Source organism: Chelmon rostratus, chromosome 21 (assembly GCF_017976325.1).
Source record: "Chelmon rostratus isolate fCheRos1 chromosome 21, fCheRos1.pri, whole genome shotgun sequence".
NCBI lineage: Eukaryota > Metazoa > Chordata > Actinopteri > Chaetodontiformes > Chaetodontidae > Chelmon > Chelmon rostratus.
In genome coordinates this window covers 20382570-20394397 of record NC_055678.1, presented here as the reverse complement: position 1 = coordinate 20394397, position 11828 = coordinate 20382570, and the positions used below count along the sequence as shown (strand labels likewise).

General features: G+C 43.0%; 3 protein-coding genes across 3 annotated transcripts; 2 read left to right on the top strand and 1 right to left on the bottom strand.

Annotated features, from left to right (window-relative positions):
• The first annotated feature begins 371 nt into the window (after positions 1-371).
• On the top strand, positions 372-2169 carry LOC121624518 (aquaporin-8-like). The gene is made up of 5 exons (XM_041962237.1): positions 372-631; positions 817-943; positions 1053-1267; positions 1886-2020; positions 2124-2169. The coding sequence occupies exons 1-5, from the start codon at positions 372-374 to the stop codon at positions 2167-2169; spliced, it is 783 nt and encodes a 260-aa protein (XP_041818171.1).
• A 349-nt stretch (positions 2170-2518) lies between these two features.
• On the bottom strand, positions 2519-3904 carry hbae5 (hemoglobin, alpha embryonic 5). Its single transcript, XM_041962056.1, has 3 exons — positions 3773-3904; positions 3050-3257; positions 2519-2647 (listed from the first exon to the last, which is right to left on the bottom strand). The coding sequence occupies exons 1-3, from the start codon at positions 3865-3867 to the stop codon at positions 2519-2521; spliced, it is 432 nt and encodes a 143-aa protein (XP_041817990.1). The 5' UTR covers positions 3868-3904.
• Positions 3905-6229: 2325 nt separating this feature from the next.
• Positions 6230-6951, top strand: LOC121624420 (hemoglobin subunit beta-like). Its single transcript, XM_041962035.1, has 3 exons — positions 6230-6321; positions 6448-6670; positions 6823-6951. Exons 1-3 carry the CDS (start codon positions 6230-6232, stop codon positions 6949-6951), a joined length of 444 nt encoding a protein of 147 aa, XP_041817969.1.
• Positions 6952-11828: the final 4877 nt, after the last annotated feature.

The window sequence follows — 11828 nt, the reverse complement described above, 5'->3', positions numbered from 1 at the left end:
CTCGATCATAATCAGCCTGTGCCTTGTTTTGAACCTTATCATCCCTTTTACAAAAGATCCCTGTGAGGACTCTGTCGTCGACTGGATTAGCCTACCTGGGCTGACTCCACCTGAAGACGGAGCAGGGCAGGTGTCAGAGAACTTTTCTGGGGCAGGGATTGTATTTGGTATTTGGCTCTTAGACCATGCTTCACCTTTGATGTTTTATGACAGGTTTAGTGTGCCAGATGCTGGTGATGATTATAAATAACCACAGCACCAAGGAGTGCCCTTGACTTGCATGCACAGGTGCTTGTGGTGCAGAGCTACAGTGACTGTGAGGTTCATCCCGGAACAGAAGTCTCCTGCAGGGAAATATCAAACAAGCAACAATGGGAGTTGAGAAAATGGAAATGGAAGACGAGGACTCGACTCTGACGGAGAGGGGCAGGAAGCCTCCCGTGTCCAAAGCCCCCAACAGATTTGAGGAAAAGTTCCAGCCCTGCCTGGCTGAGATCGTGGGGACCATGTTCTTTGTTTTCATCGGCTGTGTGTCTGTCATCGAGAACGTGCCAGCAGCTGGACGGCTGCAGCCGGCTCTGGTGCATGGACTGGCTGTGGCGGTGCTGGTGGCCGTCATGGATAACATCAGGTAATTTGTGCAAAGAATAGAATGAAATCGAGTCAGGTGCACTGTAGATTTTTGTTTGGTTTTCTTACTTAGCTGCACAATAATTAACCTCAGCCACTTGGCAGAATCATATATTTTGAGTAGAACTACTCATTTGCAGTTTCCCACCTCATCTCAGCTGTTCTCGGATGCCTCTCTTCCTCTAGTGGCTCCCATTTCAACCCTCCTTTCACTATTGCCATCTACCTGTGTGGAGGCATAGAGCTGATGATGGTGGGACCCTACCTGGTCTGCCAGCTTATTGGAGGAGTGCTGGGAGCTGCAATGGCCAAGGTCAGGTGCAAGTTAACTGCACTATACTCGAAAGGGTTGCATGTTTCAGCCTCTCGCACTTCAACACACAAAATATTATTCAAAGTGACCCTAATGATCCGTTTCATAGATGATGACCCCTGCAGATCGCTACCTGAACGCCACAGGAGCAGCCTTCGACATCCTCAAGTCAGAGAGCCAGCTGTGTGGAGCCATCTTTGGGGAGGTGGCCATGACCTGCCTGGTCACCATGGTGGTGCTGCTGGTGGCGGTCAATGGCAAGACGAAAACCCCGCTGGCTCCTTTCCTAGTGGGCTGTACCGTCGTCATTAACATCCTGGCAGGGTGAGATAAAAGAGCAATGACTAATGTTTACTGTATCTGCACTGTAACCAGTAACCCATTGCAGCCAGCCGCTGCTGGTCTCTTTCACCTCTCAGACAAACACTGGAAGGTTCTTTAAGGTTCTTTTGCACATGTTTTATTTATGTATTTATTTTTTTGTGGGACTGCATCCAAAAAACATTAAGAACATTTGAAGATGGCGCGATTTTTAAATTCATATCTTTATTTAATTTTTTTTTTTAAGCAGCACTTACCTTTATAAATTAATTAATTGAAATTAATCAATAATGCAAAATAAAAAGATTTCAAAATTATTTTGAAATCAATTAACTAAGCTCTTATTTTTTTTATTCAGATTCAGATTTCCAATAATACCACAATAAAAAAAATTGTATAAATGTGAAGATAACATTATTAAGAATTATATGATGGCAGTTTATTTTAAATATGTGTGTGTGTGTGTGTGTGTGTGTGTGTGTCTGTCTGTCTGTCTGTCTGTGTGTGTGTGTGTGTGTGTGTGTGTGTGTGTTTGCAGCTACAGTTATTCACCTAACACAATTTTAAATTTCAAGAAAATCAAAAATTTCTAATTTTATTCAATTATTTTTTTCCTTGCAGGGGTGATATATCGGGAACGTGTCTGAACCCCGCCAGGGCTTTTGGTCCTGCCCTGATGGTCAACTACTGGACCTACCACTGGGTTTACTGGGTGGGTCCCATAGGAGGAGGTCTGGTGGCCGCTGCTTTGCTCAGGTAAGAGACGCCAGGTGTGACTGGACGCAGCGATTGAATCAATAATAAAATCAGACGTAGTGAGTGATAACACCAGCCTCATAACGCCTCTCATCTGTTACAGGCTCGTTCTCGGCGACGATAAGTTACGAGTTGTTATGAAATCGTAACAGCGTCAGTTGGGCGGTGATCACCATGCAAACGACAATAAATGTATAAACAGTGTCTGTCCCATCACATCAGTAGATAATAGTGAGTCATGCCATCATGAAATGCGTCAGTTTTATGTTGTTATTTTATGATGTTTCTTTTATGCCATGTCAAACTGGGAGATCACTGTGTGGATTTTCAGCACAGGCTATGAAATTATGAAAACATGTCGATGAGCTCTTCGTTTATTCTCCTGTCCATGAAAAAAGACAAATAAAAGACTCATGAAAGACAGTTTTTGGGCGGCGTGCAGTTTATTCTTTCATTTCACACCACGAGTGACAGGGCGCATGGCACACTGCGGCCAGCTCAGCGGTACTTCTCAGACAGAGCCAGGGCCACGGCCATCAGGAACTTATCCAAGGCGACGTGCGCCTCAGGGGACAAGTCATTGGGGAACATGGTGGCGATCACCACGAGAATGCAGTGGATCAGGATCTGAAGGTGATAGAGGAGGCAATAGTTATAGCAAGCAAGCAAAAAATATATAGCTTATACTGCAAAAATCCATCTCAACAGTTCATTCAAGCGAAATGGAACAAGCGAAGAGTTGGTTATTTCTACCTTCCTGGTGCAAGACATGTTCCACCACAATCTCAAAACTCCTGATCAGCTTTGGGGATTTCTTTCGTTCGTTTAACAGAAATTACGATTTCAATAACTGCGATTTTTGCAGCAAATAATGAGTCTTTGTACGTAAATCAAGCTCTACTCGTGCGTAAAAGTCGTTTGTGCGTAAATCAAGCTCTACTCGTGCGTAAAAGTCGCGTCGGCGAGAGCTAACCTGGGTGTAACGTAAAAGTCATCTCGGCACTTGATGGCCAATGAAGCCTGTCTCACCTTGAAGTTGGCCGGGTCTACCCTCAGCTGGAAGGCGTGCTGCTCGCTGAGATCCAGGAGGCCTTTGGTCAGGTCGTCAATCTTGGACACAGCCAGAGCGACTCCACCCATCACCTTCTTGCCGTGGCTCTTCACGGAAGCAGAGCCGGGACCCAGGTCTGGCCAGTGGGAGAAGTAGGTCTTGGTCTGCGGATAGACGGCGAACATCCTGTGGACATGAAGAGGACGTAAAGCGGCGGGCGTGTTGCGGTGCTGGGACACGTTCTCTATGCTATGACTTAGCGCGGAAATGAGCTTATTGTGAGACGGGCGCCGGGTGAAGAACGGGTCAGAGCACGTTAGCTGTTAGACAGTGCGATGCTGAGGTTGCGGGTTCGAGCCCCACCTGGAGCACTCAGCCTCACCTGGTTGTTGATGAGGATGATAACGCGCCTTAACACTGGAGCCCCTAGATTTAGCAGTTAACTTTCCACTGTCAAAATGCCAGACGGACTTTTTTTTTTATTATTATTTAATCAAGTTCAAAGTTTCATTTATTGTGATTTAATGTAAGAAACTAACCAAATTCCACTATTGGTGCGCCTACACGAGACATTATGATTGCGATGTCAGGCTCGTAATGTTCAACAGAGAGAGAGAGAAAAAGCAAATAGCTGATCAGCTGCAGAAATAAAGCAAAAGCGCAACTTAATCCTCCCTCTGATGTGAAGCTGACACACTGACCTGGACAGAGCTTCAGCCCCGATGGCGTCCGCCGACTTGGAGATTTTGGCCCACAGGGCCTTGACAGAAGCCTTGTCCTTGTTAGTCAAACTCATGCTGGCTCGGTTCTTTCTCTTCCCTCACCTGTATGGGATGATGCCGGGTAGTTTGGCCATCTACTTAAATTCAGTTGGCTCGAGAGTCACACCCACGCCAAGCCATGCCAAGCCACTGCCCATCGACGAAGACCCGACCCTTCCTCCCCGCCTGATAGAAAGCGCAGTGGCCGGCTGCCAGCCCGAGGTCCTATCAGCTGCTCACATCGTGGGCGGCGGTTGGCAAAGAATATGCTCGTTTGCGCGTGAGTCTCCACCTGTTTGTTGGTGGAGAAGTGAGGGGTGAAGCAGAGTTTCACCTGAGGGGCAGGGGGGGGGGGGGGGGGGGGGGCATTTCAGGTCAGAGGAGGCGGGTGCAGAAACTCAGAGGCCTGGGGAGGTCATGTGAATAACGCACAAGACTCCCATTAACATTCATTCCCCTTTCCCATTATACATTTTCAAGGAAACACACTGTTATTAACATTTATTATCATACATATATTTTTCCAAAAACGATGGAAGCCGTGTAAAATAAAAATGAAGCAGAATGTGATCATTTGCTAATCATTTTTGACATATACTCAATTGAAAATAGCACAAAGACGACATATATTTAATGTCTGACCTCATCAACCTGACTGATTTTTGTAAATATTCTGAATCTGATGCAGCAACACGTTTCAAACAAGTTGGGACAGGAGCAACAAAAGACTGGGGAAGTTGTGGAACGCTGCAAAAACACCTGTGGAACACTCATTCCACAGGTAAACAGGTTGATTGGTAACAGGTGATAGTATCATGATTGGGTATGAAAGGAGCATCCTGGAAAGGCTCAGTCGCTCACTAGCGAAGATGGAGCGAGGTTCACCACTTTGTGAACACATGATTGGATAAAGGATGTTACTACACGGGCTCAGGAACACTTCAGTGCTTTCTGTTCTTATATACATTTTACGCAGCGTCCAACCTGGAATCAGGGTTGTACATTGTGATTTTCCGCTGACAGTCTTATTTTTTTTAAGTCTATAAGTTCCCTTTGACTTGTAACGAGTTTGGACTAAATCGACACAAATTAAGTTTTTTTTAGTTACTTCACAAAATGTTTCAAAAACATCTTTGTCAACAAGCAAGAAAAAAAGTCTGGGTCATGTGAGAGCTGGCCTGCAAGAAATCAGATGATTGCATTGATGCACGTGCTGCATTTTGATCAAAACAATCCAACATTATAACCAAATGTTTATTTTGCCTTCCTGCTCCCCGCAGGAGCCGCGCGCACTCGATTAATAATGTCCTAGAAATAAAAAAAATGAGTCTTATCGCGCAGCAGCTGTGAAAGCCTTGTGAGATTTGTCAGTGATTTCATTTTTTAATTCGGCATTTTTGGCTCCGGCCATAAATGTATTTGCTATCGAGTGGAGGAAATAGCGCTCGCGAGCTTTATCGCCGACCTCAAGTATTTTCTTAATCAAAACATATGCGAGTTTTGGCAGCGGTGCCTGGGTGGGGAGGGGGCGCTGCTGGAGATAACACCGGTGTGGTTTTACAGATAACAGGCAGGCATGAAACACACACACACACAAATGGTTTGGTGGCATAATGTCAAACTGTAATTGTTTATATCGTTGTCAAAGCGTATAATACTGATTCATTTTTCCTTTTTCTTCAATATGTGCGCACTTATTGTCCAAACACTGATTCACACACACGCTTTCTAGGTTTTCAATGAAATATTCAAACGTTTTGTTATTTTAACAAATAATTACCAAATCAATGTGATCTATATGACTGAAAAGCTGCTGCTTTGCCTTTAGTAAATGGTGCTTCCTGTAGAATAAAGCCAGTAGAGCGCAGGACACATCGTCCTGAGTGCTGGAAACAATGCCGACCCTGCAGGTTCAAGGAGCAGAACGACCACCTGAAAGATTCTCACAAAGTCAGCGTCTTAAAAAAAAAGAGCTGAACGTGCTTGATTTGAAGCTGTGTGTGGAAGATGGTTCATTTAATAATAATGTCTGAGTATGATCTAAGCACAGTGTGCAAAGTTGCACAGCTGCACGTTTTGAATTTTGACAAATTCAGTCGCCTCCAATAAACGTGCAAAGCGCGTAATCAGCTGCTGTCTGCAGGTTTGGCCTATTTTTAAGTCGATTTTGATCTTTCGCATCTTTGTAAATCTGCAAGACTACTAAAGCAATATCAGAACTTTCCAGAAAGTTCTGGAGAAGTCTACAGTTTATCTCGAACGCTGCATCTCCAGCCTATCGCAGCCGACCTCTCCTTCAGGGCGGGGGGCAGCTTTGCTGCGGTTAAATAGACGGGGGTCCAAGCAGAGAACTATTCAGCCTTTTCTTTTAAGCCTGAACAAAAGCAAACAGCCGCCATGGTTGAGTGGACTGAGGACGAGCGCAGGATCATCAGCAGCATCTTTTCCAGCCTGGACTATGACGATGTCGGCCCCAGGGCTCTGTGCAGGTACGGAAAAACACATGTCCTGAAACCCAGCTGCCACAGCTGAGATACACTCACACAGTTTCTGCAGCATCCAACAGAATCCTTCCGGCCTGAACCTTTAACCAATTTAGCTCTGTCTCCCCGCAGGTGCCTGATCGTTTACCCCTGGACTCAGAGGTATTTCGGCGCCTTCGGTAACCTCTACAATGCGGATGCCATCAAGAGCAACCCGAACATCGCAGCCCACGGTATTACCGTGCTGCACGGCCTGGACCGGGCTGTGAAGAACATGGACAACATCAAGGCCACCTATGCCGAGCTGAGCGTCCTGCACTCCGAGAAACTGCACGTCGACCCCGACAACTTCAGGGTAAAGCTCCGGCCTCTCGCGCAAAATCTCTCGCCTCACAAGCGCACTTTGAACGTCGCACAATCTCACATATGTGTTATGATATCAAACCCCATCTTTACCAGATGTCACAATGTAGATTAAATCGACTAAAATGAGTTTTCCCCTTGCAGCTGCTGTCTGACTGCCTGACCATCGTCATCGCAGCGAAAATGGGAAAGGACTTCACTCCAGAAATCCAGGGCGCCTTCCAGAAGTTCCTGGCCGTCGTGGTGTCCGCTCTGGGAAGGCAGTACCACTAAATCCAGCAGCTTCCTCACCTGGACACGCGAAGAGACCAAACGTCTGTCCTACATATGTTATGTGTCTCGTTGATAAAGAAATAAAAGCACACTGAAGCAAAGCTTATTTGTTGTATCTATTCTTTCTTTTATGCGTGCGTAATTACGCACAGCCATCCTATTAGACCGAGGTCTGGCGCTGAAGTTTCAGACCCTAATCATAAATTTTCAGACTAAGAAATTCGACATTATGCAGAGACATAAAACGAGTTAATGATCAGGGTTCGTACAGCTTTTTATGAGGGAAATCCGAGCGCTTCTCAAGCACTTTCAAGGCACTGAAACTTAAAATTTCCAGACTTTCGAATCCTTTTTTAAACTAAATTGCTACAATAAATGCAATTTGAAAACCTAAGTGTTACAGAACTCCTGTATAACCACAGCAGTCTACACACACACACACACACACACACACACACACACACACACACACACACACACACACACACACAGACGATTGTATGTTTTTCAAATCTCTGGAAAACTCACTGTAGACTCTCTCTTGTAAAGTGAAGTGCAGACATCATAAGTATTTCCACAGTAATAATTGCAAGCTGCAGGCTAATGGGTTCCCTTTCAGTACTGTAAGGTTTTTGGTGTCATCTAAGGACAAGTTGTATTTCAGTCTTGTTTTTTCCGTTCGACGCTTGAACTCATCACGCACATAGACACATATCTCAGACTGCAGTTGAAAGCAGATAAGAGCTCAACCCAAAGGAGCCCCAGTTTGAAGTGTGGAGCTCAAGGTCACGTAAGTTCACCTCACACCTGATAGAAATAATAATAATAAAAGAATATTTTCTGTCTTGTTGTGTGCTAATTACTGTCATTGCATAATGTCCCCTTCCACTGAAAAATCTGTCTTTTCTTGCTCCTACAGTTGACTGCTGGAGCTTCACTGTGCAGAATGAGCAGAGTTTGACACTAGAAGGACGTTTTCACATTCATTTACTGAGAGCGGAAAGTTCTACATGCTCAGTTAAAGTCACATTTTCAGGTGTGAACCTACAAGCACGAGCCGCTACAGCAAAAAAAAAAAAAAAAAAAAAAAAGTTTGGAAGTCAAACCTGGTCCAGCATTGAACAAACTCCACTGAACACACACTCAGAATGAGAGTAGATGCCATTTGGAAGATTTTTAACAAGATAATTGAACTTTGTTGAAAACAACATATCAGATACAGATAGGGTGACCAGATGTCCCGCTTTGTGCGGGACAGTCCCGCATTTTAAATACTTTTAACACGTTCCGCAAATTGAGATAATGTCCCGCATGACAGTGGCACTTGATGTTTTGAAATGCAGTCTCATCGTAGGCTATAATCTGGCGCTTATCAAACAGCTGTGTGTATGTGGTCGGGAGACTGGAGAGCTGTCATCAGGGGGCGGGGTGGGCTCTGGGATGATCTGTCAATCAAGCCAGACGCAGGTGCGCGCGCCCGGCGCAATCGCTTCGGCAGGAGACACGGAGGAAAAAGATGAAGGCACGACTCGTAAAAAAAGGAAATGCAGCTACAACAAAGAGTGGGAAATCATTTACCCCTCCTGGGTAAGACCAGTGCAGGGTGACTGCACCAAAGTTTTTTGTGATGTTTGTCAGAGCAAGTTTTCCGTTTCACATGGAGGTGAATATGATGTGAGACGACACCAACAGTCCGAGACTCACAAAAAACGTGTGGCTCAAAAGAACAGTTCCCACTCCATGAATACGTTCCTGCTAAAGCCCAAACAAGACCCCAACACAGATAAGGTGACAGCAGCTGAACTAACGAGCGTCTATATATGTAGATGTACACTACCGTTCAAAAGTTTGGGGTCACTTAGAAATTTCCTTATTTTTGAAAGAAAAGCACTGTTTTTGTCAATGAAGATAACTTTAAACCAATCAGAAATACACTCTATACATTGCTAATGTGGTAAATGACTATTCTAGCTGCAAATGTCTGGTTTTTGGTGCAATATCTACATAGAGGCCCATATCCAGCAACTATCACTCCAGTGTTCTAATGGTACAATGTGTTTGCTCATTGCGTCAGAAGGCTAATGGATGATTAGAAAACCCTTGTGCAATCATGTTAGCACAGCTGAAAACAGTTTAGCTGGTTAGAGAAGCTATAAAACTGACCTTCCTTTGAGCAGGTTGAGTATCTGGAGCATCACATTTGTGGGGTCGATTAAACGCTCAAAATGGCCAGAAAAAGAGAACTTTCATGTGAAACTCCACAGTCTATTCTTGTTCTTAGAAATGAAGGCTATTTCATGCAAGAAATTGCCAAGAAACTGAAGATTTCCTACAACGGTGTGTACTACTCCCTTCAGAGAACAACACAAACAGGCTGTAATCAGAGTAGAAAGAGAAGTGGGAGCCCCGCTGCACAACTGAGCAAGAAGACAAGTACATAAGAGTCTCTAGTTTGAGAAATAGATGCCTCACAGGTCCTCAACTGGGAGCTTCATTAAATAGTACCCGCAAAACGCCAGCGTCAACATCTACAGTGAAGAGGCGACTCTGGGATGCCGGCCTTCAGGGCAGAGTGGCAAAGAAAAAGCCATATCTGAGACTGGCCAGTAAAAGAAAATGATTAATATGGGCAAAAGAACACAGACATTGGACAAAGGAAGATTGGAAAAAAGTGTTATGGACGGACAAATCGAAGTTTGAGTTGTTTGGATCACACAGAAGAACATTTGTGAGACGCAGAACAACTGAAAAGATGCTGGAGCATCTTGAACGTATGGTACGCAAGAAGTGCCCATCCAGCCAATCCATCTTGTGGGAGGGGCTTCTAGAAGCATGGGGTGAAATTTCTCCAGATTATCTCAACAAATTAACAGCTAGAATGCCAAAGGTCTGCAATGCTGTAATTGCTGCAAAGGGAGGATTCTTTGACTTTGATTCTTTGTTTGAGGGAAAAAAATATTATTTCAAATACAAATCATTATTTCTAACCTTGTCAATGTCTTGACTATATTTTCTATTCATTTTACAATTCATGGTGGTAAACAACAGTGTGACTTTTCATGGATGACCCCAAACTTTTGAATGGTAGTGTATATCAGATTTTATTTATTTATCTATTGTTTTATGTAGGGCCAAATCTTTTACCTTGTGGCACCTTTATCACCAGAAGTAGGCATTGTTCAGTAAATAACAGGTTAATACAGATAATTTAAAATGCATTTTTGGTGTAGGCCTAATTAGTCTATTACTGTTTGTGAACTGAATGAGTGAGGTGAGCTCCTTCTGCACCATTGTTTGTGTTCAGATTGTTTGATTTGATTTGTAGAGGCTATAGGCGAATGGAGCCTACGTCGGTAGCATACAGTACATCTTACTTGCTTCAGTATTGTTCTATTAGAACAAACACTTTAATAGTGTGGTGTTTATCTTTTATATCTTTTTGTGCCTTCAGTTCCACAATGTGGCATTGCACAGTAAATAACAGGTTAATACATAATTTAAAATGCATTTGGTGTAGGTCTAATTAGTCTGTTATTCTGAACTGCATGAGTGAGGTGAGCTCCTTGCAGCATTTTTTTTTTTCAGATTGTTGGATTTGATTTGTTGAGCCTATAGGCAAATGGAGCCTTCTTCAGTAGCCTACATCTTGTACTTGAATATGTGGTTCATTATTGTTCAGAACAAACACTTTAATGTTGTAGTGTTTGGAGTTGAGCTAAGGTTTTATTGTTATCTTACACGAACCTGGGAAAGTTGCATTAAAATAAAATATCATATACTTGATCTCCAGTTCTTTCGGCTCCTAAACACCTCGTCATTCTGCACCACTTCTGGCTTTTATAGTTCAGCCAATTTTAGCAATGTTTTGACCTATAACACATACTAGTACGTGTGCTCATATATGACTTAAATTATTCAGTGTTATAGTAAACCTGATAATTTCCACTCCTTCAGTAAAGTGTATTTGATAGTCTGATCATGCTATCAGAGAATCAAGTTAACTCAAGACTGCTAAATCACAGCTTATGCCCTTGTGAGCGATGTTACTGGTCAATTACTGGTTTCTAATCTTCTTGTGATAATGTAATAACTCTTTGCTTTTTCTTGACAAACGTCAACTGATGACGGTGTCGAGGTGTCAAAAGAATGCTGCTTTGCTGAGGGCGTCACATTCACTGTTTATTTCAGGACCACAGACAGCTCCCAATGAATTACAAGTGAGTTTAAGCACCAGAGACAGCTCCATGTTTATCTTGGAAACAGAAGGGATAAGTCCATACCCACTAAAGATGGCTACATCCAGCACCAGAGACAGCTCAGTATTCATCGTAAGTTTATCTAAGCACCAGAGAAAGCTCATTATTTACTACCATCACACAGACAAGACTAACTAAAATACCACACACTTCTGATTGTTCTAATAATGCACAAGGGGGAACTCTTACATATAATGCTTTTTTTAGAGAACAGATATCGACAAAACCAATTTGTGCAGGGCTTTTGACCTCAGGAAACATCTATCTCAAGATTCAAGATTTCTTTAATTGTCATTGAGCATGACATGTCAATGAAATTTGCATTGCAACCCCCATGTTAGAAACAATAAGAAAGATAAGATTATAAAATAAATTAAGATACTAGAATAAAATAAACCAACATGCACTAAAAATATTCCTAAATGCAATAAAAATATACCATAAATGAAAATATACTAAACAATAAACAAGAAAATATACCAGTGAAATGTACCAACAGCAGCTGAAATGTACTAAAATATATATACAGAGTGCAATAGCTGACCATTTAGTTGAGTTTGTTAGTTAATTTATTTACTGTTCACAGTGTGGAGATTTATCTTTGGTCTCATGAAAAACAAC

Coding starts and splice junctions, on each gene's coding strand:
- LOC121624420 (XM_041962035.1), top strand. CDS start 6,230: ATGGTTGAGTGGACTGAGGACGAGCGCAGGATCATCAGCAGCATCTTT. Junction 6,322..6,447: donor GGCCCCAGGGCTCTGTGCAG/GTACGGAAAAAC, acceptor GTCTCCCCGCAG/GTGCCTGATCGTTTACCCCT. Junction 6,671..6,822: donor TCGACCCCGACAACTTCAGG/GTAAAGCTCCGG, acceptor TTCCCCTTGCAG/CTGCTGTCTGACTGCCTGAC.
- hbae5 (XM_041962056.1), bottom strand. CDS start 3,867: ATGAGTTTGACTAACAAGGACAAGGCTTCTGTCAAGGCCCTGTGGGCC. Junction 3,258..3,772: donor GGGGCTGAAGCTCTGTCCAG/GTCAGTGTGTCA, acceptor TCATGTCCACAG/GATGTTCGCCGTCTATCCGC. Junction 2,648..3,049: donor TAGACCCGGCCAACTTCAAG/GTGAGACAGGCT, acceptor TATCACCTTCAG/ATCCTGATCCACTGCATTCT.
- LOC121624518 (XM_041962237.1), top strand. CDS start 372: ATGGGAGTTGAGAAAATGGAAATGGAAGACGAGGACTCGACTCTGACG. Junction 944..1,052: donor TGGGAGCTGCAATGGCCAAG/GTCAGGTGCAAG, acceptor TCCGTTTCATAG/ATGATGACCCCTGCAGATCG. Junction 1,268..1,885: donor GTCATTAACATCCTGGCAGG/GTGAGATAAAAG, acceptor TTTTCCTTGCAG/GGGTGATATATCGGGAACGT.